We start from the raw sequence: 27,873 nt of genomic DNA, 5'->3' as shown, positions 1-27,873 counted from the left end.
TATTTGTATTTTTAATCCTAGCCCCCGTCCCCGCAGGAGGCCTTTTCGTAGGCCATCATTGTAAATAAGAATTTGTTCTTAACTGACTTGCCTGGTAAAATAAATACAAATAAGGAGTAAGAAGGATCAGTGTTCTGTTTTAAAGTATTTTATTACAGAAACGTTAACAAAAATATCTTATAAAACAGTATTAGTTAAAATAGAACACTTCTACATACGTTGATATAATGAGATACAGGTAACTGCGAAAATAAAGGAAACACCAACATAAAGTGTCTTAATAGGGCGTTGGGCCACGAGCCACCAGCGCAGCATCAATTGGCATCGGCATAGATTCTACAAGTGTCTGGAAATCTATTAGAGGGATACAACACCAGTCTTCCAATAGAAATTCTATAATTTGGTATTTTGTTGATGGTTGTGGAAAACGCTGTCTCAGGTACCAGTCCAGAATCTCCCATAAGTGTTCGATTGGGTTGAGATCTGGTGACTGAGACACACAAACACACTTTAAACCCCTCTTTGCTCCTTTGAGACCCCTCTTTCAAAGTCAGAGATCTCTTCTTCTAGCCATGGTAGCCAAAACAATGGGCAACTGGGAGTTTTTATACATGACCCTAAGAATGACGGGATGTTTTAATTGCTTAATTAATTCAGGAATCACACCCGTGTGAAAGCAACTGCTTTCAATTGACCTTGTATCCCTCATTTATCCCTCAAGTGTTTCCGTTCTTTTGGCAGTTACCTGTATATACAATGTTCCAGGTGTACATGTTGACTTTCAAAAAATACATCAAAAACCCTGCTGTGGTAGATTTGTATTGCAAGACCAACACTTCCGCAAGATACAACATGATACAGACATCAGAAATGGATTTGAAGTTTAACAGTAGACTAAAATGCATTATCTTTTTGTGACCAAATTACACACAGGGGGTTTATAACATTATTCTTTAGAATTAGATCCTGAGGTTGTTCATTTTGGTTGTTCAAATAAGAATAGTTCATTACAAATGGGGTGATTGCATGTCAATTTACCCGGTAAAATAAAAGGTACACGTCAATGCCTTGATTTGATGAACTACTGTATACTGAGTGTATGCACAGATTAGGCCTAATCCTGGACTAAAAAGCATGTTCAATGGAGATTCTCTGTGTGTGGGAAACCGGCCCAAAATGTTTAGGTGATCTAGGTGTAGCTATTTTATGATTGGTCTACAACACACTAATCATTTCAATCTTAAGAAAAATATGTTTCTATGATTTCACACGTTATGCTATAGATATTAAGTTGATTAAGCTAAATAAAACTATGATATTACACTCACTATACATCATACTGCAGTTCAAACCTAATACCCCACATTACTCAAGCACAACTCTGAGCAGCTACATGAACTATATAAAACACAAAGCCCCCAAAAACCCTTAATATATATACAGTGGCGAGAAAAAGTATGTGAACCCTTTGGAAATACCTGGATTTCTGCATAAATTGGTCATAAAATGTAATCTGATCTTCATCTAGGTAACAACAATAGACAAACACAGTCTGCTTAAACTAATAACACACAAACAATTATACGTTTTCATGTCTTTATTGAACACACCGTGTAAACATTCACAGTGCAGGGTGGGAAAAGTATGTGAACCCTTGGATTTAATAAATGGTTGACCCACCTTTGGCAGCAATATCCTCAACCAAACGTTTTCTGTAGTTACAGATCAGACCTGCACAAAAGTCAGGAGGAATTTTGGACCATTCCTCTTTACAAAACTGTTTCAGTTAAGCAATATTATTGGGATGTCTGGTGTGAACTGCTCTCTTGAGGTCATGCCACAGTATCTCAATCGGGTTGAGTCCTGACCTGAGTCCTGACCTTTACTTCTGTGTTTTGGTTCGTTGTCCCGTTGCATCACCCAACTTCTGTTGAACTTCAATTGGCGGACAGGTAACCTAACTTTCTCCTGCAAAATGTCTTGATAAACTTGGGAATTCATTTTTCCGTCGATGATAGCAAGCTGTCCAGACCCTGAGGCAGCAAAGCAGCCCCAAACCATGATGCTCCCTCCACCATACTTTACAGTTGGGATGAGGTTTTATTGTTGGTGTGCTGTGGCTTTTTTCTCCACACATAGTGTTGTGTGTTCCTTCCAAGCAACGCAACTGTAGTTTCATCTGTCCACAAAATATTTTGCCAGTAGCACTGTGGAACATCCAGGTTCATTTTTGCAAACTTCAGATGTGCAGCAATGTTTTTTTAGACAGCAGTGGCTTCTTCCGTGGTGTTCTCCCATGTACACCATTCTTGTTTAGTGTTTTACGTATCGTAGACTCGTCAACAGAGATGTTAGCATGTTCCAGAGATTTCTGTAAGTCTTTAGCTGACACTCTAGGATTCTTCTTAACCTCATTGAGCATTCTACACTGTGCTCTTGCAGTCATCTTTGCAGGACGGCCACTCCTAGGGAGAGTAGCTACAGTGCCAAACTTTCTCCATTTATATACAATTTGTCTTGCACATCAAGGCATTTAGAGATACTTTTGTAACCCTTTCCAGCTTTATGCAAGTCAACAATTCTTAATCTTAGGTCTACTGAGATCTCTTTTGTTCGAGGCATGGTTCACATCAGGCAATGCTTCTTGTGAATAGCAAACTCAAATTATGTGAGCGTTTTTTTAATAGGGCAAGGCAGCTTTAACCAACATCTCCAATCTCTTCTCATCTCATTGATTGGACTCCAGTTTTTTTTATTTTACCTTTATTTAACTAGGCAAGTCAGTTAAGAACAAATTCTTATTTTCAATGACGGCCTAGGAACAGTGGGTTAACTGCCTTGTTCAGGGGCAGAACAAGAGATTTGTACCTTGTCAGCTCAGGGATTCAAACTTGCAACCTTTCGGTTACTAGTACAAAACCCTAACCACTAGGCTACCCTGCCGCCAGGTTAGCTGACTCCTGACTCCAATTAGCTTTTGGAGAAGTCATTAGCCTAGGGGTTCACATACTTTTTCCAACCTACACTGTGAATGTTTAAATTATGTATTCAATATAGACAAAAAAATATATAATAATTTGAGTGTTATTAGTTTAAGCACACTATGTTTGTCTATTATTAAGATCAGATCAAATTTGATGACCAATTTATGCAGAAATCCAGGTAATTCCAAAAGGTACACATACGTTTTCTTGCCACTGTGTATATATATATATATATATTTTTTTTTAAATTACAAAAATAGACAAAAAAAAGGCTTGTTTCCCGGACACATATTAAGCCTAGTCCTGGACGAAAAAGCATGGTCTCAGTCCCACTAGGCTTAATCTGTGTCTGGGAAACCAGCCCGAAAAGTAGTAGTAGAACAGTCAGTCTATAGATTATTGCTGTATGTCTTCTCATCGTCAGTAACATGATCCAGAGCATAGAGACCTACCATCTCCTCCTTCATCATCATAGGAAGGTCATCTGCTGGCCGACAGATTGTCTGGAGGCGCTTGGGAGCAAAGGAATCTCAAAGTAAGTATAATCAATGTGCTTCAAAAGTATTCTTACAAATCTCAGAATAGTGCATAAACTATATGCTAGAGATGAAAGAACCAGATGACAGGTCCCAGCCTTTCCGATCAGATTAATTTTATTTAGCCTTTCTAATTTACATTTTCTAGATTGTTAACTTTGTAAATATGAGAAAGTGCAACAACAAGAATTTGATGCAATCATTCACACTTTTAAATGTTCCAGGGAAAACTTCCCATCATACTGACCTGCCAGAAAGTCCCTTTGCCCCGGTACAATTTGTAGACCATGGTGATGGGGATGAGAGATAGGGAAGACATAGCCAGGAACCAGCCTAGCCAGTAGGCCCACCACGGGTACACATATGTGTTGTTGAACTTCAAAGGGCTGTACTTCAGCAGGGAGAATACAAAGGTTCCCTTGAAGAGAGAAAAGAAGATGTCAGAAATATGTTGTTTCATTGTTGTTTTGATTATGTCTTGCCTTGCCATTGATAGACAGCAGAAAGTTTTGTAAGCATAATTGCAGTTGTATCCATAAAAAAGAATGAATGAAATAATGATAAAAATGGACTGGGTTTAAACTCACTGTGCAGATAGTAGGGGTAATGTAGAGCCAACAATACTTGACCAGGGAGGAGGGCCTATAGCCAATCATGTCCTCAATGTTGTCACAGAAGCGTTCAGCGCCTTCGAAAGAGACAGACATGTTACAGGATGTAACGTGCATGCTAAGAATTGGGAAGCAAGTACAGGGAGTGCATTTCATAAAAGTTACATGGAACAAAACAAGAAACACGAGTAGCGTACAGACATGAAACATATAAACAGAAACAATAACGCCTGAGGAAAGAACCAAAGGGAGTGCCAGATATAGGGGAGGTAATCAGGAAGGTGATGGAGTCCAGATGAGTCTCATGAGGCACAGGTGCTTGTAACGATGGTGACAGGTGTGTGTAATTATGAGTAAACTGGTGACAATGAGCGCCAGAGAGGAGCGGGAGTAGACGTGACAGTACCACCTCCCTGAGGAACCCGACTAGCCGACAGAGGCACGGGAACCCGACGAGCCGGCTGAGGTGCGAGAACCCGCAGAGCCGGCTGAGGCGCGAGAACCCGCAGAGCCGGCATGAGGCGCGTGAACCCGCAGAGCCGGCATGAGGCGCGTGAACCCGCAGAGCCAGCTGAGGCGCGAGAACCCGCAGAGCCGGCATGAGGCGCGTGAACCCGCAGAGCCGGCATGAGGCGCGTGAACCCGCAGAGCCAGCTGAGGCGCGAGAACCCGCAGAGCCGGCATGAGGCGCGTGAACCCGCAGAGCCGGCATGAGGCGCGTGAACCCGCAGAGACGGCATGAGGCGCGTGAACCCGCAGAGAAGGCTGAGGCGTGGGAGCTCGATGAGCCCGTGGGATCCCGACAATCCGACTGGGGCATGGGAGCCAAATGAGCCAGCTGAGGTACGGGAGCCCGACCAGCTGAGGTATGGGAGTCTGACGAGCCAACAGTTGCGCGTAACAATGGTGACAGGTGTGCGTAATGATGAGTAAACTGGGGACAATGAGCGCCAGAGAGGAGGAGCGGGAGTAGACGTGACAGTACCCCTTCCCTGACGCATGGCTCCAGCCGCAGGACACCGACCAGAGGGACGGTCCCAAGGACCAGGGTGGTCGTTTCTGTTGAGACACGGGAGCCCGACGAGCCGGCTGAGGCGCGGGAAGCCACAGAGCCGGCTGAGGCACGTGTACCCACAGAGCCGGCTGTGGCGAGTTGCTTCAGCAGCCGCCCTTGGACCTGACGTCACCAGTAAAAAAGCAAAAAAAATACAATTAATCCCTGTTGCTTCCCTTTGGTGAGGCGTTATTCTGTAACGTGTATGCTAAGAATCGGGAAGCAACTACAGGGAGTGCAAATTTTATAATAAATGAAAACTAGTACAAAACAAGAAACACGAAAAGTGTACAGACATGAAATCGAGTCAATAATGCCTGGGTAATGAACCAAAGGGAGTGACTGATATAGGGGAGGTAATCAGGAAGGTGATGGAGTCCAGGTGAGTCTCATGAAGCGCAGGTGCGCGTAACAATGGTGGCAGGTGTGAGTAATGATGAGTAAACTGGCGACAACGAGCACCAGAGAGGAGGAGCGGGAGTAGACGTGACAGAAGCCCACTTTAAATCGTATCTTTTTAACTAGCTCTTCTGTGTGTTTTTTAAACGTTAGATCTTTATCAATCCAAACGCCCAGATATTTATAGGCGGGAACACACTCGATGAGAGAACGATTCCAATTAGTAAAAGTGTAGTCCATCTGAGACATTTTTGCGTGAATTATAGAATAGGCAAATCAAAATATATTTTATATTTGAGATTCTTCAAATAGCCACTCTTTGCCTAGATGACAGCTTTGCACACTCTTGACATTCTATCAACCAGCTTCACCTGGAATGCTTTCCCAACAGTTTTGAAGGAGTTCCCACGTATGCTGAGCACTTGTTGGCTGCTTTTCCTTCACTCTGCTGTCCGACTCATCCCAAAACATTTCAATTTGGTTGAGGTCGGGGGATTGTGGAGGCCAGGTCAACTAATGCAGCACTCCATCACTCTCCTTCTTGGTAAAATAGCTTTTTTTATGAGTAGGGAACGGTCAACGGTGTTGAAGGCTTTGGAAAGGTCTATAAATAAGGCAGCACAATGATTTTATGATCTAGGCAATTTAACACAACATGTAAAACAAGCATAGACTTAAAAGAGTGTTATGTCCAAATCTAAACCAGACTGGTTCACATTCAGAAAAAAGTGAGAAAGTAAATAAATTAGCTGTGAGTTGGTCAGGGATTCTAATACCTTGGCTAGGCAGGTTGAGAACTTCAAGTTCCTTGGTGTCCACATCACCAACAAACTATCATGGTCCAAACATACTAAGACAGTCGTGAAGAGGGCACGACAAAGCCTATTCCCCCTCAGGAGATTGAAAAGATTTGGCATGGGTTCTCAGATCCTCAAAATGTTCTACAGCTGCACCATCGAGAGCATCCTGACTGGTTCCATCACTGCCTGGTATGGCAACTGCTCGGCCTCCGACCACAAGGCACTACAGAGGGTAGTGCGTATGGCCCAGTACATCACTGGTGCTAAGCTGCCTGCCATCCAGGACCTCTACACCAGGCGGTGTCAGAGGAAGGCCCTAAAAATTGTCAAAGATAATCAAATGGCTACCCGGACTATTTCCTTTGTGTTCCCCCCCAACTCCTCTTTTACGCTGCTGCTACTCTCTGTTGATCATATATGCATAGTCACTTTAACTATACATTCATGTACATACTACCTCAATTGGCCCGACCAACCAGTGCTCCCGCACATTGGCTAACCGGGGCTATCTGCATTGTGTCCCGCCACCCACAACCCGCCAACCCCTCTTTTACGCTACTGCTACTCTCTGTTTATAATATATGCATAGTCACTTTAACCATATCTACATGTACATACTACCTCAATCAGCCTGACTACCCAGTGTCTGTATGTAGCCTCGCTACTTTTATAGCCTCGCTACTGTTATTTTCACTGTCTTTTTACTGTTGTTTTTATTTCTTTACTTACCTATTGTTCACCTAATACCTTTTTTGCACTATTAGTTAGAGCCTGTAAGCAAGCATTTCACTGTAAGGTCTACACCTGTTGTATTCGGCGCAAGTGACAAATAAACTTTGATTTGATTTGATCATTGCATAATGCAGAAAATGCACGGGAGTTCAGGGGCCTTGTTTTAACAAAGTTAACCATTTTCACTGTAGTGCCCAAAATATCTTTCAAGCTGTCAGGCATTCCCTTGGCAGCAAGAGCCTCTCGGTGGTTGCTGCAGTGTACCCAAGTGGCGTTGGGAGCAACTGCTTGCACGCGCGTTACCTCTCCACTGTGTCTCCCTGTCATGGCTTTTGTGCCATCAGTACAGATACCAACTCATCTTGACCACCAAAGTCCATTTGATGTCACAAAACTGTCCAGTACTTTAAAAATATCCTCTCATGTTTTCCTTGTTTCCAGTGGTTTGCAGAAGAGGATGTCATCCTTAATTGACCCCCCATAAACGTAACGGACATATACCAGGAGCTGTGCCAGGCCCGCCATGGTCTGTTGACTCAGCTGTAACGCATATAATTCACTGGCTTGTATGTGAAGCAGTAATTGTTTCAAAACATGTCACTGATGCGTCGTGAAACAGTGTTGTTTGATGAAGTCATTGTCTGTATAGTTTTTGGGCCTTTTCCCCCAGCATTGTCCCAGCCATATCCGCAGCAGCAGGAAGAATTAAGTCCTCCACAATAGTATGGGGTAGCTCACCATATAAGACGCTTCTAGCCCCTTCTTATTAATGGTATCTATTGCTTTTATACATGTCTTACTACTCGAAAGTCATCTTTATTTTCGCTCAAAAACTCCCGTGGCTTGTTTTTTTACATTGTCATGTTTCGTTTCTATATGTCTGTGCAAGAGTGAAGGTTTCCCGCGAAAGAGTAACGGTTAATGCGATTGGATGTTCATTATTTGACTAGGCTGCCTGTATTTGACATTGTGTTGTTATTTCGCTGAACACTAGATGGTTTAATTTAATTTTTGTCAGTGAAACAAGGCTACTCAGGCGAGAAAAAAACCTCACCCAAATGTATAGGCCCATTGGAAAATATAAATGTACTGTTTGAAAATGTGATTCACATTTTTATTTGGCGTACCCCCGACGGCATTGTGCGTACCCCGTACCCCAGTTTGGGAATACCTGATATAGGGGACAGATCAGAGTGACAGCAAGTCGCAAACGTGGAATGGTTGAGTGGCTGGCCTTGTCCTTTTGATCTGTTTGTCCCTGTAGTCATTGTCAGTTTAGAAGCCTTTGTCAAGGCTTGCAAGTGATATAAAACACCAAATATCAGTTGGTATGCTGTAATATATAGTTACATATTCACTATTAGCAATTCCTGAATAGATTTTCAATACAATTCAACAATAACGTACTGTATTGTTGTTTTGCTGTATATTTAATGCTGCATACTATAAATGATGGTGCATTGTAGAAAAGTATTGTGAGAGGGGAAAGAACCGCTGGCTCATTAACATATTTTAAAGCATGCCTTGAAAGTGGCTATATTTGTTCCACCCGGTTAGTGAGAGTCCTGTATTAATTTAAGTGATATGTGTTAGTAGTTCCCTAACAATTCAAAATGTATATAGGGGACAGATCAGACTGGCAGTGGATCTTAAAACCTCTACAGGATCGGTCGGGACGGTTGAGCTAACGTAGGCTAATGTGATTAGCATGAGGTTGTAAGTAACAAGAACATTTCCCAGGACATAGACATATCTGATATTGGCAGAAAGCTTCAATTCATGTTAATCTAACTGCACTGTCGAATTTACAGTAGATTTTACAGTGAAAGAATACCATGCTATTGTTTGAGGATAGTGCACAGTTATAAACCAATTAGGCACATTTGGGCAGTCTTGATACCAAATGTTGAACAGAAACGCAATGGTTCATTGGATCAGTCTAAAACTTTGCACATACACTGCTGCCATCTAGTGGCCAAAATCAAAATTGCACCTGGGCTGGAATAATACATTTTGGTCTTTCTCTTACATTTCAAAGCTGATGGTACAAAAAAAATACAAAAAAACACGTTTCTTTGTATTATCTTTTACCAGATCTAATGTGTTATATTCTACTATATTAATTTAACATTTCCACAAACTTCAAATTGTTTCCTTTCAAATGGTATCAATAATATGCATATCCTTGCTTCAGGTCCTGAGCTACAGGCAGTTAGATTTGGGTATGTCATTTTAGGTGAAAATTGGAAAAAAAGAGTCCGATCCTTAAGAGGATTTATTAAACCTATAATGGTTGAATATTCAACCATGTCCATTTGATCTGTTTTACCCTGTAATCACGGACAGTTTGGAAGCCTTTGTTTAGGCCTCTAGAAGTGCAAGTGATATAAAACACATAGTATTAATATGCTGTAATATACAAATGCCTAGCAGCCAACCTACTTGCTCCAATCCCTTGTAATAAGGGGTTGGAACCAGTTTAGGGAACAGAATTAAAAAACAGAAAATAATACAATTATTTGAGGAACAGAATTAGAACCGGGATCTATATTTTTCTGGAACAGAACCGTTATTTTAAAAGCAATGGAACCGGTAAATAACATTCTTTAATGTTACAAGCCTTTTTTTCCAGTCCCACAAAAATCACAACAAAGTTCCTATGCAAGCCCTCACTCTGTCACTCAAAAGTATTCTAGTGTCTGCCTGCCAGCTGGAAATCTTTGCCAGTGTGTGTGTGTGTGTAAACTGCCTGGCCCTTCCCCTCCGAAGCATTGCTTATTATAGCCTACTGACGACATTACAAATGTGATAAAAAAATTAGGAAGAGAGATTTTTAAATAGTGAGGAATGGATTAACTTTTTCAGAATGTAGTTAAGGATACTATAATTATCACGTTCCACATTGGATTTATTAACTACAGAAAGGTAAGTTGTGTTTTAATTCTAGTGCTGCTCTGCACACACAAGATTGTTAGCTCTGATCCAACGTTAAGCCAAATCTCTGAAGTTCAAAGACATTCAAAATTCCTCCATTGAAGCCTAATTCCGGTAAATCATGTCATAACAAGATGCCCAGCACTTCAAGCCAAGCCTCCAGTCGCATCTCACACCCTACACTTGTCTGTCCATAGTGACTGGCAGCACAGTGCAGTGTGTGTGTTTGTCTTTCATTATGATTAAATTAAACAATGCTGTTACGGCAAAATACAATTTGCTCTTAACGACTTCCCTATAAAGATGAAATCACTTACCCACTCCATAGCAAGCTGCTCGATCCGCACTGATTGGTGAAGTAATTTAATGTCGAGCTAAATGTTAAAAAAAAATCAATGTCAGAGGTTTCAAAAGGAACAGAAAAGAACGATATAAAGCAGAACTTTTTTTTTGGTTCGAACCATTTCAGAACTTTATTTTGCTGTTCGGAACAGTGCAATGAAAAAAACATGTTTTACGAATTACAATTTGTATTATATGTTACGAATTTACTAAACGTACAACATGTTACGTTTTTGGAAAACGTATGGTATGTTACGAATTCTAGCTAGGTGGCTAACTTTAGCTAGTTTATAAGTTAGGTTAAAGGGTTAAGGTTAGGGTTAGGAGAAAGGGTTAGTAAGGAGTTCTTAACGTTTTGTACACTCCGTGTACAATTGAATATAGGATGGAAAAGATTTGTTTACGTTTCTACCTGAAATATTCCACACACTTTCAACGTATACATAGTTCTGATGATTATGTTGAAATTAAATTGATGTAACAACCTGTTAGTCAGGTTAAGTCAATGTATTCAAGTTTAAGTTTTACCCTTATTTCAATATTTACAAACGCTGGTTGAAATGAGATGAAAGCAGTACTGGTTGATGACTTTATAAAAAATCCTATCTATTTTCCACGTTGATTCCACATCACAATACGTTGACCAATTACTTTGAAACAACGTTGATTCAACCAGTGTCTGATCAGTGGGTATCCTGTGTCACGTCTACTCCAGCTCCTCCTCTCTGGCGCTCGTTGTCGCCAGTTTATTCATTATTACGCCCACCTGTCACCATCGTTACGTGCACCTGCGCCTCATTAGACTCACCTGGATTCCATCACCTTCCTGAATCCCTCCCCTATATCTGTCACTCCCTTTGGTTCTTTCCTCAGGCGTTATTGTTTCTGTTTAATGTCTGTATGCTAGTCGTGGTTCTTTGTTTGTTCCATATACCGTTATTTATTAAATGCACTCCCTGTACTTGCTTCCCGATTCTTAGCATACACGTTACAGAATAACGCCTTACAGAATAACAGGGATTTTCTTTTGCTTTTTTTTTACTGGTGACGTCAGGTCGAAGGGCAGCTGCTGAAGCAACCGGGGTTATCTCAGCTGGCTCGTCAGGCTTCCATGCCTCAGCTGGCTTGACAGGTTCACAAGCCTTGGTTGGCTCGTCAGGCTTCCATTGCCGAAGCTACCAGGAATGCCTCAGCTAGCTCGTCGGGCTTTCATGCCTCAGCTGGCTCGACAGGTTCTCAAGCCTCAGTTGACTCGTCAGGCTGTCATTGCCAATGCTACCGGGGATGCCTGAGCTGGTTCGACAGGTTCTCAAGTCTCGGTTGGCTCGTCAGGCTTCCATGCCTCAGCCGGCTCGCCGGGATCCTATGCCTGAGCCAGCTCATCAGGCTCCCGCGCCTCAGCCGGCTCGACAGGTTCCCGCACCTCACCCGTCTCTACAGGTTCCCGCGCCTCAGCTGGCTCTACAGGCTCCCGTGCCTCAGCCGACCATAATTCTATCCTCCTGATTCCTGCTTACAAGCAAAAATTTAAGCAGGAAGCACCAGTCACTAGATCAATAAAAAAGTGGTCAGATGAAGCAGATGCTAAGCTACAGGACTGTTTTGCTAGCACAGACTGGAATATGTTCCGCGATTCCTCTAATGCCATTGAGGAGTACACCACATCTGTCATTGGCTTCATCAATAAGTGCATCGATGACGTCGTCACCACAGTGACCGTACATTCATACCCCAACCAGAAAACATGGATTACAGGCAGCCTCCGCATTGAGCTAAAGGCTAGAGCTGCCGCTTTCAAGGAGCTGGACTCTAACCCGGAAGCTTAAAAGAAATCCTGCCATGTCCTCCGACGAACCATCAAACAGGCAAAGCATCAATACAGGACTAAGATCGAGTCGTACTACACCGGCTATGACGCTCGTCGGATGTGGCAGGGCCTGCAAACCATCACAGACTTCAAAGGGAAGCACAGTCGAGAGCTGCCCAGTGGCACAAGCCTACCGGACGAGCTAAACTACTTCTATGCTCGCTTCGAGGCAAATAACACTGAAACATGCATGAGAGCGCCAGCTGTACCGGAAGACTGTGTGATCACGCTCTCCACAGCCAATGTGAGTAAGACCTTTAGACAGGTCAACATTCACATGGCCACAAGGCCATACGGATTATGAGGACATGTACTGCGAGCATGCGCTGACCAACTAGCAAGTGTCTTCACTGACATTTTCAACCTCTCCCTGTCCGAGTCTGTAATACCAACATGTTTTAAGCAGACCACCATAGTGCCTGTGCACAAGAACACTAAGGTAACCTGCCTAAATGACTACCGACTCCATCACCTTCCTGATTACCTCCCCTATATCTGTCACTCCCTTTGGTTCTTTCCCCAGGCGTTATTGACTCTGTTTCTGTTTCATGTCTGTACACTTTTCATGTTTCTTATTTTGTACTATGTTCAATTTATTATTAAATGTGCTCTCCCTGTAGTTGCTTCCCAATTCTTAGCGTACACGTTACAGCTTCTGTAAAAAAAAAAATGATATGAGACACCAAACCTGTTCACAGGGATGGTTAACTCTCAAAGTTCCAATAGTCCATACTGGTCTAGGTAGATCCACTTTCAGTTTTAATGTGCAGTTGCCATACCAGACGGTGATACAAACAGTCAGGATGTTCTCAATGGTGCAGCTGTAAAGTTCCTAAGGATCTGAAGGGCCATGCCAAATCGTTTCAGCCTCCTGAGGGAGAAGAGGGACTACCGTGCCTTCTTCCCGACTGTGCTGGAGTTAGAGGACATTGATGTGTACACTGAGGAACTTGAAGCTCTTGACCCTCTCCACTGCGGCCCCATTGATATGGATGGAGGTGTGCACCTGCCCCTGTTTCCTGTAATACATGACAGCTCCTTGTTCTTGCTGACGTTGAGAGAGAGGTTGTTGTCCTGGCACCACACTGCCAGGTCTCTGACCTCCTCCCTGTAGGCTGTCTCATCGTCGTTGGTGATCAGGTCTCCCACTGTCGCACCTTCAGCAAACTTGAATTAGTTTTTAACTGACTTAACTGACTTGCCTAGTTAAATAAATACAAATAAAATACAAATAAAAACGTGATGATGGAGTTGGAGTTGTGCATGGACACACAGTCGTGGGTGAACGGGGAGTACAGGAGGGGCTAAGCACACACTCCTGGGGGGCCCCGTGTAGCATGACGTTGAAATGAGGTCAATTAAAATACGTCTAGTTAAATCTCAAATTCAACATACACTGAAAAAATAAATACGCAACATGTAAAGTGTTGGTCCCATGTTTCATGAGCTGAATTATAATTTTCTTTACATCCCTGTTCGTGAGAATTTCTCCTTTGCCAAGATAATCCATCCACCTGACATGTGTAGTATGTCAAGAAACAGCATGATCATTACACAGGTGCTGGGGACAATAAAAGGCCACTCTAAAATGTGCAGTTTTGTTAAACAACACAATGCCACAGCTGTCTCAAGTTTTGGGGGAGTGTGCATTTGGCATGCTGAGTGCAGGAATTTCCACCAGAGCTGTTGCCAGAGAATGTAATGTTCATTTCTCTACCATAAGCCACTTCTAATGTCGTTTTAGAGAATTTGGCAGTACGTCCAACCGGCCTCACAACCGCATACCACGTGTAACCACGCCAAACCAGGACCTCCACATCCGGCTTCTTCCCCTGCGGGATCGTCTGAGACCAGCCACACGGACAGCTGATGAAATTGTGGGTTTGCAGAACCAAAGAAGTTCTGCACAAACTGTCGGAAACCGTCTCAGGGAAGCTCGTCTGCGTGCTCGTCGTCCTCACCAGGGTCTTGACCTGACTGCAGTTTGGCGTCGTAAATGACTTCAGTGTGCAAATACTCACCTTCGATGACCACTGGCACACTGGAGAAGTGTGCTCTTCACGAATGAATCCCGGTTTCAACTGTACCAGGCAGATGGTAGACAGCTTGTATTGCATCGTGTGGGCGAGCGATTTGCTGATGTCAACGTTATGAACAGATGGTAGCAATGGGGTTATGGTATGGGCAGGCATATGCTACAGACAACAAAGACAATTGAATTTTATAAATAGCCATTTGAATGCACAGAGATACCGTGATGAGATCCTGAGGCCCATTATTGTGCCATTCATCCGTCGCCTTAATCTAATTTTTCAGCATGACAATGCATGGCCCCATGTTGCAAGGATTGGTACACAATTCCTGGAAGCTGAACATTTCCCAGTTCTTCCATGGCCTGCATACTCACCAGACACGTCACCCATTGAGCGTGTTTGGGATGCTCTGGATCGACTTATACGACAGCGGGTTCCAATTCTCTCCAATATCCAGCAACTTCGCACAGCCATTGAAGAGGAGTGGGACAACATTACACAGGCCACAATCAACAGTCTGATAAACTCTATGCGAAGGAGACGTGTCGCGCTGCATGCCAAAAATGGTGGTCAACAAGTCAGTTCATAAAATTTCTGCCCTGCTTGAGCTGCCACGGTCAACTGTAAGTGATGTTATTGTGAAGTGGAAACGTTTTGGAGCAACAATGGCTCAGCCGTGAAGTGGTAGGCCACACAAGCTCACAGAATGGGACCGCTGAGTGCTGAAGCGTGTAGCACGTAAAAAATCGTCTGTCCTCGGGTTGCAACACTCACTACCGAGTTCCAAACTGCCTCTGGAAGCAACGTCAGCACAAGAACTGTTGGCCGGGAGCTTCATGAAATGGGTTTCCATGGCCGAGCAGCCGCACACACCATGCGCAATGCCAAGTGTCGGCTGGAGGGGTTTAAAGCTCGCCGCCATTGGACTCTGGCGCAGTGGAAATAGGTTCTCTGGAGTGATGAATCACACTTCACCATCTGGCAGTCCAAGGACAAATCTGGTTTTGGCGATGCCAGGAGAATGCTACCTGCCCCAATGCATAGTGCCAACTGTAAAGTTTGGTGGAGAAATAATGGTCTGGGGCTGTTTTTCATGGTTCGATATAGGCCCCTTAGTTCCAGTGGAGAGAAATCTTAACACTACAGCATACAGTGACATTCTAGACAATGCTTTGCTTCCAACTTTGTGGCAACAGTTTGGGGAAGGCCCTTTCCTGTTTCCGCATGACAATGCCCCCATGCACCAAGCAAGGTCCATAGAGAAATGGTTTGGCGAATTTGGTGTGGAAGAACTTGACTGGCCTGCACAGAGCCCTGACCTCAACCCCATCGAACACCTTTGAGATGAATTGGAACACCGACCTCGAGCCAGGCCTAATCGCCCAACAGTGCCCAACCTCACTAATACTCTTGTGGCTGAATGGAAGCAAGTCCCCGCAGCAATGTTCCAACATCTAGTGGAAAGCCTTCCCAGAAGAGTGGAGGCTGTTATAGCAGCAAAGGGGGGACCAACTCCATATTAATGCCCATGATTTTGGAATGAGATGTTCGGCATGCAGGTGTCCGCATTCTTTGGGTCATGTAGTGTATCAGTGTAACCAACAACATATCAGTGTAATTTCAACCACCCAGTCAATGTTCCCTCTAAGCGGCCACACACCTCCTCCAGGACTACCGCGCAGAAGAAATGCCAGCCCTTACAAAGACGCAGGAGATTGAACTTCACAGTTCGCCCCATTAGTTTGCACCATAGATCAAAGTTTTCTCTAATGTGATCTAATCAACATAATATCAGCCTCTTTTCAATGCAACAAACCAAACCAAATTGAACTTTGCAAGATTGAGTCTGTGATTTTGTTGTAGTCAGCCAGAGTGCATCGAAGTAGAATTCTATTGACCCTAGCCCACGAGCAGTCTTTCAATCACCCGCCAGTGGATGCCCTTTTCAGATCAGGGCGCAGAGCCACGCGTGTGCACATTTGTTGATGTTCTTTGCTAGTTAGCGAGTTATTAGCCCAGGAATTACTTCTTCCTACAAGAGCACAAAACGTGTACATTTCAAACTGTCTTTGAAAAGCGAGTCAGGAAAAAAAGCTTGTTTATTTATATTAAAGGGACAATGTTGTATTTTGAAATAGGCTTGATTATGCAAATAAGCCAATAGGCAGAGGGTAGCCTACATTGTCTCGTTCTCGGTATAATAATAATAATAAATTATTAATTTGAAGTGGTCTTGCATCATGCAAGATAATACAATGCAATTACAGTCACATAATTACAGTCACCTATTTACAGTCACCTATTTGGCCCATGGTGTTACAGACCAAGTAAAAATGCATTAATTAATGTCAAGCCCTGCATAATCTAAAAAAGTTTTTAAAGGTCTCATGATGGAATGTAGGCTTTTTTGAACACTACATATGCTGCTGTAGGCTATCATCATCAGCTATTTCCATGTGAAAATGCTAATGTATTTGCCACTCTGATAGACCTACATTATGCTCAAATAGCTACAATAGCCTATTGGCTACAGTCTAAAACGGTAACTTAAAGTGGGTATAGCCTCAGTTTTCACTGTAAACACAAGCCGGAAGTTGCACAGAATTCTCACAATATTCAAGTTTCCGCTCACAAGACCTGAAATGTTCTCAGTGCCAAAACTAATTAGAGGGAACATTGCACCCAATAAACAGTATATTGAATATAGGATGAAAAATACTTTGGTTTCTATGTGGAATTTTCTATGCAATTTCAACGTATAGATAGTTCTGTTGATTATGTTGAAATTAGATTGATGTAAGAACCTGTTAGTCAGGTTATGTCAATGTATTTAAGTTGAAGTTTTACCATACTTTAAATGTTTACAACACTGGATGAAATGAGATGAAAACAGTACCGGTTGAGGACTTTTGAAAAATCCTATGTATTTTCCACGTTGATTCCATGTCACAATATGTTAACAAATGACGTTGAAACAACATTGATTCAACCAGTGTGTGCCCAGTGCGTACTCATGTCCCTTTCAGGACTTTCAATTATTTTTAATTTTTATAGTGAGAGAAAATCTGTAGAGGAAGCTAGATTTGCATATGTATGTGTTTGCCCATGATTACATAGTGTAATTTCTCTATTCTTACCATATATCCATCCAATACTGAGTGACTGGCATATGGAGAGGAGCAGCAGAGTGGCACCACTGCACACATAATGGTCAAACAGCTGGATGATGTAGAGGCCACCCTGCGAAAAAAAAAAAATGAGGCTTCAATATACAGTACAATCAATGTTTACAGATCTACAGTGCATTCGGAAATTATTCAGACCCATTGACATTTTTTATGTTACAGCCTTATTCTAAAATGTATTAAATTAATCTGTCACGACTTCCACCGAAGGTAGTTCCTCTCCCTGTTCGGGCGGCGCTCGGCGGTCGGCGTCGCCGGTCTACTAGCCATCACCGATCCATTTTTCCTTTTCTGTTTGTTTTGTCTTTGGTTCTTTCACACCTGGTTTCATTTGCCTTAATTTCTGTGTGTATATATTTACCCTGTTGCCTGCCTAGGTTTGTGCGAGATAATTTTTTTATAGTGATGTAGCTCGGTGAGGTTATGCCCTATTTCTTGTTTTCACGGATTTAACAAGAGTGTGTTATTGTCGGAGCTTTGTTTGTTCCTCTGTGCGTGTGTACGGGTTCTCTGTTGTCGAGGGCGTTTTACTTTTGGATTCTGCCATACCTTTATTGGTGGACTTGCCTATTAAAGTACGCTTCTCAGACATCTCTGCTCTCCTGTGCCTGACTCCTTCACCTACCTCCTAACGCAACATTGTCACATAATCGAAATTGAGCTCAGGTGCATCCTGTTTAATTTGATCATCCTTGAGATGTTTCTACAACTTGATTGGAGTCCACCTGTGGTAAATTCACACACCTGTCTATATAAGGTCCCACAGTTGACAGCCATGAGGTTGAAGGAATTGTCCGTAGAGCTCCGAGACAGGATTGTGTCGAGGCACACATCTGGGGAAGGGTACCAAAACATTTCTGCAGCATTGAAGGTCCCCAAGAACACAGTGACCTCCATCATTCTTAAATGGAAGAGGTTTAGAACCACCAAGACTCTTCCTAGAGCTGGCTGAGCAATCAGGAGAGAAGGGCCTTGGTCAGGGAGGTGACCAAGAACCCGATAGTCATTCTGACAGAGCTCCCTTAGTTCCTCTATGGAGATGGGAGAACCTTCCAAAAGGACAACCATCTTTGCAGCACTCCACCAATCAGGCCTTTATTGTAGAGTGGCCAGACAGAATGCACTCCTCAGTAAAAGGCACATGACAGCCCGCTTGGAGTTTGCCAAAAGGCACCTAAAGGACTCTCAGACCATGAGAAACAAGATTCTGTGTTCTGATGAAACCAAGACTGAACTCTTTGGCCTGAATGCCAAGTGTCATACATGGAGGAAACCTGGCACCATCCCTACGGTGAAGGATGGTGGTGGCAGCATCATGCAGTGGGGATGTTTTGCAGGGACTGGGAAACTAGTCAGGATCAAGGCAATGATGAACGGAGCAAAGTTGAGAGAGTTCCTCGATGAAAACCTGCTCCAGAGCGCTCAGGACCTCAGGCTGGGGCGAAGTTTTCACCTTCCAACAGGACAACGACCCTAAGCACATAGCCAAGACAATGCAGGAGTGGCTTCAGGACCAGTCTCTGAATGTCCTTGAGTGTTCCAGCCAGAGCCCGGACTTGAACCCGATCGAACATCTCTGGAGAGACCTGAAAATAGCTGTGCATTTTCCATTTCCATTTGTGCAAAAAGCTTATTTCTCTCAAATTTTGTGTACAAATTTGTTTACATCGCTGATAGTGAGCACTTCTCTTTTGCCAAGGTAGTCCATCCATGTGACAGGTGTGGAAAATCAAGAAGCTAATTAAACAGTATGATCATTATACAGGTGCACCTTGTGCTGGGGACAATAAATGGCCACTCTATAATGTGAAGTTTTGTCACACAACACAATGCCACAGCTGTCTCAAGTTTTGACGGAGCGTGCAATTGGCATACTGTCTGCAGGAATGTCCACCAGAGCTGTTGCCAGAGAATTTAATGTTCATTTCTCTACCATAAGCCAATGTCGTTTTAGAGAATTTGACAGTACGTCCAACCGGACTCACAACCGCAGACCACGTGTAATGTCCACATACGGCTTCTTCACCTGCGGTATCGTCTGAGACCAGCCACCTGGACAGCTGATGAAACTGAGGAGTATTTATGTTTGTAATAAAGCCCTTTTGTGGGGAGAAACTCATTGGGATTGGCTGGGCCTGGCTCCCCAGTGGGTGGGCCCATGCCCTCCCAGACCAACCCATCGCTGCGCCCCTGCCCAGTCTTGTGAAATCCATACTTTAGGGCATAATGAATTTATTTAAATTTATTGATTTCCTTATATAAACTGTAACTCAGTAAAATCCTTGAAATTGTTGCATTTTGCGTTTATATTTTTGTTCACTATAGTTATTGTAATACACAACCATAAAGGACTTGGATCAAAAAGTGCTACCCAGATCCACCCTTTTATTGCCATTGTTTTGAAGTTATTTAACTAAGGTGCTTCAATTTATGTTCGTGATATTATATGTTCAGATATCAGAGAACCACCTCTGTAGTCACACAACAACAACTACAACAACAGTCTGAGAGCTGGTGTGCAGTGGAGACCTGTGTCTGTGACCTCTCACCTCTGTGACCATGATGAGTCCGACCAGGTAGCAGCAGCAGCAGATGAGCAGCAGCAGCATCTCCCTCCGGTAGCCTTTTCTGATGAGGTTTGGGTAGATGTCCGTTACTGAGGTCATTAGGCTCTCAAGGCCGACAAACTGGGGAACATGAGAGAGGGCAATGTACTGTACATGGAAAGGGAAGGTAGAGGAAAGAACAGCAGGGACAAGACACCCAGGTGGAGGTGTTGGTGGAGGGCGTGGTGAGCTCTAACCTGGCCGTCCACTCCCAATAGGATGATCATGGTGAAGAAACAGACAGCCCAGAACTGAGGGCAGGGGAGCAGGGACACTGCCTGGGGGTACACTATGAACACCAGGCCAGGACCTGCAGCAGGGCAACAAGGAAAACGTTATAGAATATATGTACCCAAACGTAATTTGAATCAACGCAATTGCGCATTAAATGCAACATTCTCAGTAGGATGAGCCTAGTATGTTGATATTTGTTGCTTACTGCATTAGTTTTTACTAAACAGTATGTTCTAAATAGTATGTAGTACGATTAGTACACAGTATGTTGTTTTAGTAAGTAGTAGGCAAGACGTACAGTACTTCGGACACAGCCAGTGCTTTTACCAGAGGAGGTAGACAAAAATTAAGTTCAGATGAGGAAAGTGGGCAGTTATGTTGTCAGACAGTATTTAGGTTGATCAGGAGCATAATAAGGAGTCACACCCTTGTAGATGAATGTCCTTTAGAGCCTCACCTGACTCAGCAACCACAGAGATGTCCACACCCTGTTCCCCAGCCATATAACCCAGTATGGAGAAGATGGCAAAACCAGACACGAAGCTGGTCCCACTGTTCAACAAGCACAGGTAGAAGGAGTCTCTGCAAGGCACGAAACAGTGTTCAACCTTTTTCAACACATGATATAGTCATCCTCTTTAACATGCAGTGTTGTCATTGGCAAGGGTCTAATAAGATGTAAATAGAGGTGATTAACATTCATGGCAATTGAGGTAGTGTTGTGACATGACATGTTGTGCCATGAATCCTCCTGGCGTACTGTATTTGAAGGAGACAACTTTTATTATATGCTCTGAAGAGATCTTGACCTGCAGTGTTTACCAGATGAAACCCTGCTGTACGCAGCTTGCTGTCGAAACATTATTCAGTGACGAGAATGAATGCATCAGAGCCATGAGATTGTGCAGCTTTTCTTTTCTAAGTGTTCTACTCCTCCAGCCAGAACCTCGCCTACCCAGATGTGCCTTTTTACTGTCTCCAGACTGGCTGAAGAAATCTTGTGGCTATGGATCCTCATGGCACTGCTAAATAAGCCAACTATGCGAGATCTTCAATGTGCCACATTTTTTATTAAACCCACAGCCTAGTTGTAAACTCACTTGTAACAGTTGTTGTTGTATTTGTTGTAGCTTCCAAGAGAGGTCAGGTAGCCCAGGCATATGGCGTAAGAATAGAATATCTGCGTTCCTGCATCCATCCAAACCTTATTGATGAACAAACAGACAAAGAAGACTTCAACTGAAGTTATAAACTGAACATGTCACAACAGAAATGTATACCAGTAAGATGTGGTGAGAATAGAGAAAGACTTAGAGGGCTGGTTCCTTGGACACTGATCAAGCATACTCCTGTACTAAGACTCAACGGCCTTGTGGTTAGACAGTTCTCCCTGAGATTGCAAGGTTGGGAGATCAATCCCTGGCTGTGTAAAAATGGGACCTGATGTGTTTCTGCTTGCTACTCAGCTTTGAGGAGATAGATTGGGGGTAAGGCCCTGTGATAGACTAACATCCTGTTTAGGGGGTGTACTTGTACATCAAGCTGCCTCATGTGACAGGAGATACAGTAGGCTCCTGTTCCTATGATCTTTTTAGTCCAAGACTAGGCTTAATCTGTCTGGGAAACTGGCCCATAGATTTATACGACAGATTATACTACAGATAGTACCTGTGGATCAGCTAGCCGTGTTGTATTGGGATACAAGTAGTAGAAGATGCCATCTTTAGCTCCTGGAAGGGTCACTCCTCTGACTAATAACACCACTAGCATGACATAGGGAAAGGTAGCCGTCACGTACGCTGCCTATGAATTAGTAGTAGTACAGGGTTAGTACAATACAGAAAACACAACATAGCCACACATACCGGTATTACCACACTAACGACAGACCCATTGTCTCACCAAGTAACTTTACAGCTACAGAAAATAACCGTTTTTTTTTCAGTTTTTTTGTTATTTTTGACCTCTGATTTTAAATTTGATTGAGATTGGAATGATGCATAGTTATGAAACTACTGTCTGACTACAATATCTTATAACCCTCACCTTCCCAGTAGACTTCACTCCTTTCCAGACACAGAAGTAACAGACAATCCATGACAGTAGAAGACACAGAGCCAGCTCCCATCTAATACCTCCCAAGGACTCAATCCCATCTGATATCCGTAGCACTCGCCGCCTGTAAGGAGAAATGGTTGACACTGCAATACATTTTGATTCCGAGAGAAAATGTATTGTATGTAAATGTGTTGCAGTCTATTGTAGTTTATTGTATTCTTATAACAACAATTTAAATTGTTAAATTTAAAGACTATGGTACCTTATTCATTTCTCATGTAAGTAGTCAAGCATCTAATCATGAAAGATGCAGTGGTGAAAAAAACACAGCATTAATTATAGACTTACTGCCAAAACTCCACAACGGAAGATGACGAATTCAGGAGAGAACCAGTCCAATTGCTGCTGGCATTCTTGATGCCAAATGTCACACAAGCATCTGAAATACATTGAAGTCTAGTTGTAGCATGTTAGAAACTTGACAGCTTTAAGTGGATATGCTAGCTAATATCCAGACCCTCTTAATGTGATTGACTCAAAAGCGACTTGTAAATGCTAAACGCAATGGGGCAGAATGATCAAACCTGGTTTGAATAGGACAGTTCTAGCGTCTGTTTACTTTTTTAAAAAGAGAGTGGGTCTTTCCACGAGAAGAGTGCACCAATATTGCATTTTAATATAGACCACATGGAGAATTCAAAGTGTCACATTTCACCCTCTATCTAGGAAGATTTTAACCCACCTAACCCCAACATTTCTCCAAGTTTTCACCATCATTGCAATGCTCTAGGTATTTTGTTGTGTTTACAAAGTAATCTATGAAGATGATTATTTATTTAATGTGATTAGTGATTCATTTGCATCTGTCCCTCATTTTAAGGTCAACCCTGTTACGTGAACTGATTTCTCAATTTAATATAGTGAAACTAGTCCTTTTAAAATATTTTTTTTCAAAAGTAACATCTAATAGTCAGATCATAGCGTAAAAGCAGGTGAGCTGGTTCTACTCTTTTTGGCAATTTTCTGGTTTTTAGTGGTGGAAATCTGAGCGGGTCGAGCACAACGTGTCAACCCTGTTGCCCATAGATTAGCCTCTGCTGAGTCCCCAACAACTGGATGTTCCGGTTTTCAGGGGAAATGGAAAGAGAGCCTGTGTACATTAACAAAAGCTTTTGGAGAATAACAAGGCAACACTCCATCTTAACTCCTCCATCAAATTTGCTGGTTTAGTTGAACAGTGCAGAAGTCAACCTCCCCCAACAGTTGTTTTTCTTCTTGTCAAGACCAGTATGTAGGGGATTTAGTTTCAGGCGTTTCTTTTACAGCTGCTATGTTAGGTTACCCGTAGATAGACAGGCTAGAAATGTTTTTTCAAAATCAATAAAATGCCACTCCCTGTTGCACACAAGCTTCCATTCTCCCTGTCACAAGGGGATTTATGACTGATTTAAGATTAAATCATTAACCCTGTTCATTTATTTGGCACTTAATAGGAACATACTATAATCATTTGTTTTTGTATGTAACCTCTTGAGATGCGAAGTTTATGAAGTTGAACATGTGCTCTTTATGACAGAGGGCCAACATTTGGGGAAATCAAACGTTTTTTAATATTTTTTTTATCAAACTTTTTTTTTTTACACTTCTCAAAAAGCACCGAATTGGCGGAACGCCCAGAGTACATTTGAATGTACTTAATTCAATCTGAGCAAAGAGGTCCAATGACAAGGTAAAAACGTTGATGTGGGAGGGGGGGAGTGGTAGTGAGAGGTAGAAGACAGCCCACAGCAGAAAGCACCCCTCCCCCACTATTCTCACTGTTTCGTCTGTCTTCACTGTCTTCTCTTAGACTGTCAGAAGGTGTTCACCTGAACACACTGACTGTTCATGATATCCACTGAACTATTGTGCCTGCAAGCAGTTGAGAATTTTGGGTGGTTATGACTGGTTGAATTTTTGTGATGGATGTTACTTGTTTGCAGTACTCTGTGTTTTACAACCAAGCTACGAAGGTAGTCGCTTCTGCAATGATTATCGAATGCCCTGTTTGATTTCCCCCAAAAGGGACATTTTCTCACGGACATTACCTGCAACGATTACTATTATCCCACAACTGAAAATATTTATTTCATATATGTTTTTAATTTCAATAATTTTTTAATACGTAGACCATATAACGTTTTTTAAATCATTTTATCAGTCAGTCAGTGGGCAGCTGGGGCCCGTTTCAATCGAAACCTATGAAACATAGCAGTTCGCCTCTGCACCAAGTTTCAGTAGAGTCACCAGTACTCTAAATACCTGTGTTCCAGGCATTGTTGCAGTTGGCCCATGGCAGGTCAACAGCGAAGGATGAGAACAGGTAGAGGAAAGCCCACGCCAGAATCACAATGTAGGTCATACATCCATATATAGTAATCACTTGGGCGGCATAGCCCATTCCTGATGAAGACAAGAAGAGAAACATATCAACATGCTGATAAAAATCAACAACCTAACATGATTTTCCCATTTACCTTGGTTGTATTTGATTCCCCATGACAGATTGAGTCAGATTTACCACAGGGCCCCATTCATTCTGAAAATATGTTTAAAATCCAATCAATTTGTGTTACAAGTACCCTTTCTGAATGCTGTTTGATTTGCATTTTTGGAAAGAACTTTTTTTATCCCTTGAAAGTTAGTGTGCTTGCGTCAGCTGTAACTCAGACTCAGTTGGTAATAGTGTGGCTCTAGCAATGCCAGGGTCATGGGTTCAATTCCAAGGGTCTGCTAAATGGCATATATTATTTTTAATTCAAAATGTTTAATAAAAATGTAATGCAGACTGGGTCTTCAGAAAGGGACACTGTTGTAATATGAGTTAGATATATGAGTTAGTGTTTTAAACATATTCTCAGAATGGGAGAGGCCCTATATAACTGCACAGACATCTTAATGAATAAAGATCACGAACCAATTTTTTGCTTTGTGTCTCAACGCAAATAACGAACGCACACCCTATCATAGAGCCTACTCACTCTACTGTAAGTCTCACTCTAATCTTCATTGCTGTGTGCCTTATTTAACTTAAATAACATTTCAACTATACATAGATGTACCATCATCTTTTAACTTCACTGTGATGTAACAAAACCATGCTACGCACGTCTACATTATGACATTATCCGTGAAGCAGATAATAAAGGCTCATCCTGCCAGAGTGTTTGTCACAATGATAACAATGTAACTTACCTGTGCTGCGGCAAAGGCATTTGAAAAAGTAACTTTTAACTTAAGTGTACAGGACTGTACAGAAAAACTCACCTTCAAACACCGGGCAGATCTTTCTCCAGCAGGTGATGCCACCCTGGCTGGTGTACTGGCCCAGAGCCGTCTCCAGGATGAACAGAGGGATGCCACAGGTCACCAGGTACAGGATGTATGGGATGAAGAATGCCCCTATAGTACAGGAAGGAGTCATATATATTAGGCCTCCATACAATGCTTAATGTTCATCTATTTTCAAACATTAAACTTTAGTTGACACAAATCTTTTGTGACAGACTTAATATAGCTGATTTGGTTCTGGGTGCTGAGATTAGTTGACACTGACAGCCTACATAGTTCTCTGTATCTTTCACCGTTACACATCTGAACAATCCCATTTTGATCTGGCTCTCGTGGATCACACCCTCAATGTGGCTCTCATAATATACCCGGTTTTAGTAATCACATTCCCGTTGCCTGCGACAGATGTCCTCTCAGACGGGTTCAACCTCCATCAATACTGAACAGGTCACGCCACTGATATCTAAGTCTAGTGTCAACTAACTCCCTCCATCTGAGAGACACCAAGCAAACCAAGAAAACTGCTGAAAGTGCAGTGTGGAAAATTATGGAAAGGTATAAATCCTCCTCATTCAACAATCATCAATATTATTTGAAATTGTGACCATGCAAGGTGAATGAATGTGTACTTAGTTATCGCATAGTGATGGGAATGAGAAACCAGCACAATGACCATGGGGTCATCTGTGTTCACACAGTTCCCAGGGGGTTTCACTAAAGTATTTGGATGCAGATTTGGTTCTTTGTGTCATTTCAAGGAGCTTTATATTAGCTAAACAAAAAAACAATCCTCCTCTTTCCTCTTTTTGCCTGATTTAACATCTGACCAGGGAACAAATCAACAACGCATTTGTAAACAAGAGAGAGAGAATGTGGAATAGGATAGGATAATTGCATCATCGTAATATTATAATTATGCTCTCACAATCAAACTTTTTATAAAAAACTTGGATGTAATGTTATTAGGAATGGTATATGTGTTATAAAACATTATATTTTCTAGTATCTATTGTATAATTTCACACAAGTTAAGCCTGTAGTATACACTGTATTATAAACTGTATTATAAACTGGGTGTTTTGAGCCCTGAATGCTGATTGGCTGACAGCCGTGGTATATCAGACCGTATACCACGGGTATGAAAAAAACATGTATTTTTACTGTTCTAATTACGTTGGTAACCAGTTTGCGGTTTGGGTTGGGCCTAAGAACAGCCCTTAGCTGTGGTATATTGGCCATATATCACACCACCTCGGGGAAAAATATAACATAAGATCAAATATATTTTGGGTTAATTTTCATGTTCTCTGTGGTGACACTGAAAGATATTTAGGTACAACACGACAATACATTTAGGACTTGCCTGTGAGTCACAAAGTAAAAAACTGTAACTGTTAAATAAAAAAATAAAGACAGAGCTGATGACTATATTTACAGTATTTTCATGAGCCGTAACCAACTCTTAGCTAGCAGACTGGTTCAATGTAAGAATAGCTGTTATGAAAGACTAGATCAGCTGCAACATACCTCACACACCTATTTCTTATTTTCACTAAACTGACCCATAAATATGGTAAGTATTTTGGAAGTTCTAAAGAAGATTTTGGAAGTTCTAAAGAACCTTTTTCAAGGGACTGACCTCCTTACCCCCCACCGACCCCACAAAAAGTATGTAATGTATGCACATATTTAACCAACAAGCAAAAATAAGACTTTGTTGACTCACCCCCACCGTTCTTGTAACAAAGATAGGGAAATCTCCATACATTTCCAAGTCCAATAATAGCGCCAGCCACAGTTAGAATAAACTCCATTTTGCTATCCCACTGGCCGCGCTCCTTCACACTTTGTTGGGTGTCCTGCACCGTCCCTGGGAGAGTCTCATGCTTGCCTGCAGAGCGAGAAGCAGCCATCCTGCGAGTGAGAGAGAAAGGGTTCGGGAGGCAAGTTCCGCTGGTGGAGTCAATGGTTGGTGCAATTGTCTGCTGCTACTGGAGCTTTTATGGATAACAGCACTGTCAAGATGCCAGCTGCTTCTGCCTGAGGGGGGACCCAAAGACATGTGGACTAGATAGTTGAATGAGAGCTGCACCTTTAGTGTGACTAACTTGTCATTTGACACGGTCCAAAATAATGCCTGCAGGACTGTGATTCTTTTAGCAGGAATG

At 42.4% G+C, this 27,873-nt stretch overlaps 1 protein-coding gene across 1 annotated transcript; it reads right to left on the bottom strand.

The window, feature by feature from the left end:
* Positions 1–132: 132 nt before the first annotated feature.
* Positions 133–27,819, bottom strand: slc6a11a (solute carrier family 6 member 11a). Its single transcript, XM_071380453.1, has 14 exons — positions 27,432–27,819; positions 25,682–25,816; positions 24,677–24,817; positions 22,724–22,814; positions 22,364–22,496; positions 21,986–22,120; positions 21,418–21,521; positions 20,775–20,899; positions 20,281–20,393; positions 20,027–20,164; positions 17,430–17,532; positions 4,108–4,208; positions 3,768–3,938; positions 133–3,496 (listed from the first exon to the last, which is right to left on the bottom strand). Exons 1-14 carry the CDS (start codon positions 27,616–27,618, stop codon positions 3,374–3,376), a joined length of 1,800 nt encoding a protein of 599 aa, XP_071236554.1. The 5' UTR covers positions 27,619–27,819; the 3' UTR covers positions 133–3,373.
* Between the last annotated feature and the right edge of the window lie 54 nt (positions 27,820–27,873).

The sequence above is a fragment of the Salvelinus alpinus genome, chromosome 2 (genome assembly GCF_045679555.1).
Source record: "Salvelinus alpinus chromosome 2, SLU_Salpinus.1, whole genome shotgun sequence".
NCBI lineage: Eukaryota > Metazoa > Chordata > Actinopteri > Salmoniformes > Salmonidae > Salvelinus > Salvelinus alpinus.
The sequence above is the reverse complement of the archived record's forward strand: the minus strand, read 5'-3'. Positions and strand labels throughout refer to the sequence as shown.

Excerpts from the sequence above, each read along its gene's own strand:
- slc6a11a (XM_071380453.1), bottom strand. The coding sequence starts at position 27,618 with ATGGCTGCTTCTCGCTCTGCAGGCAAGCATGAGACTCTCCCAGGGACG. Across the intron at positions 3,939-4,107 it reads TTACCCCTACTATCTGCACA|GGAACCTTTGTATTCTCCCT; the intron begins GTGAGTTTAAAC and ends TCTCTCTTCAAG. Across the intron at positions 3,497-3,767 it reads GCAAAGGGACTTTCTGGCAG|CGCCTCCAGACAATCTGTCG; the intron begins GTCAGTATGATG and ends TTTGCTCCCAAG.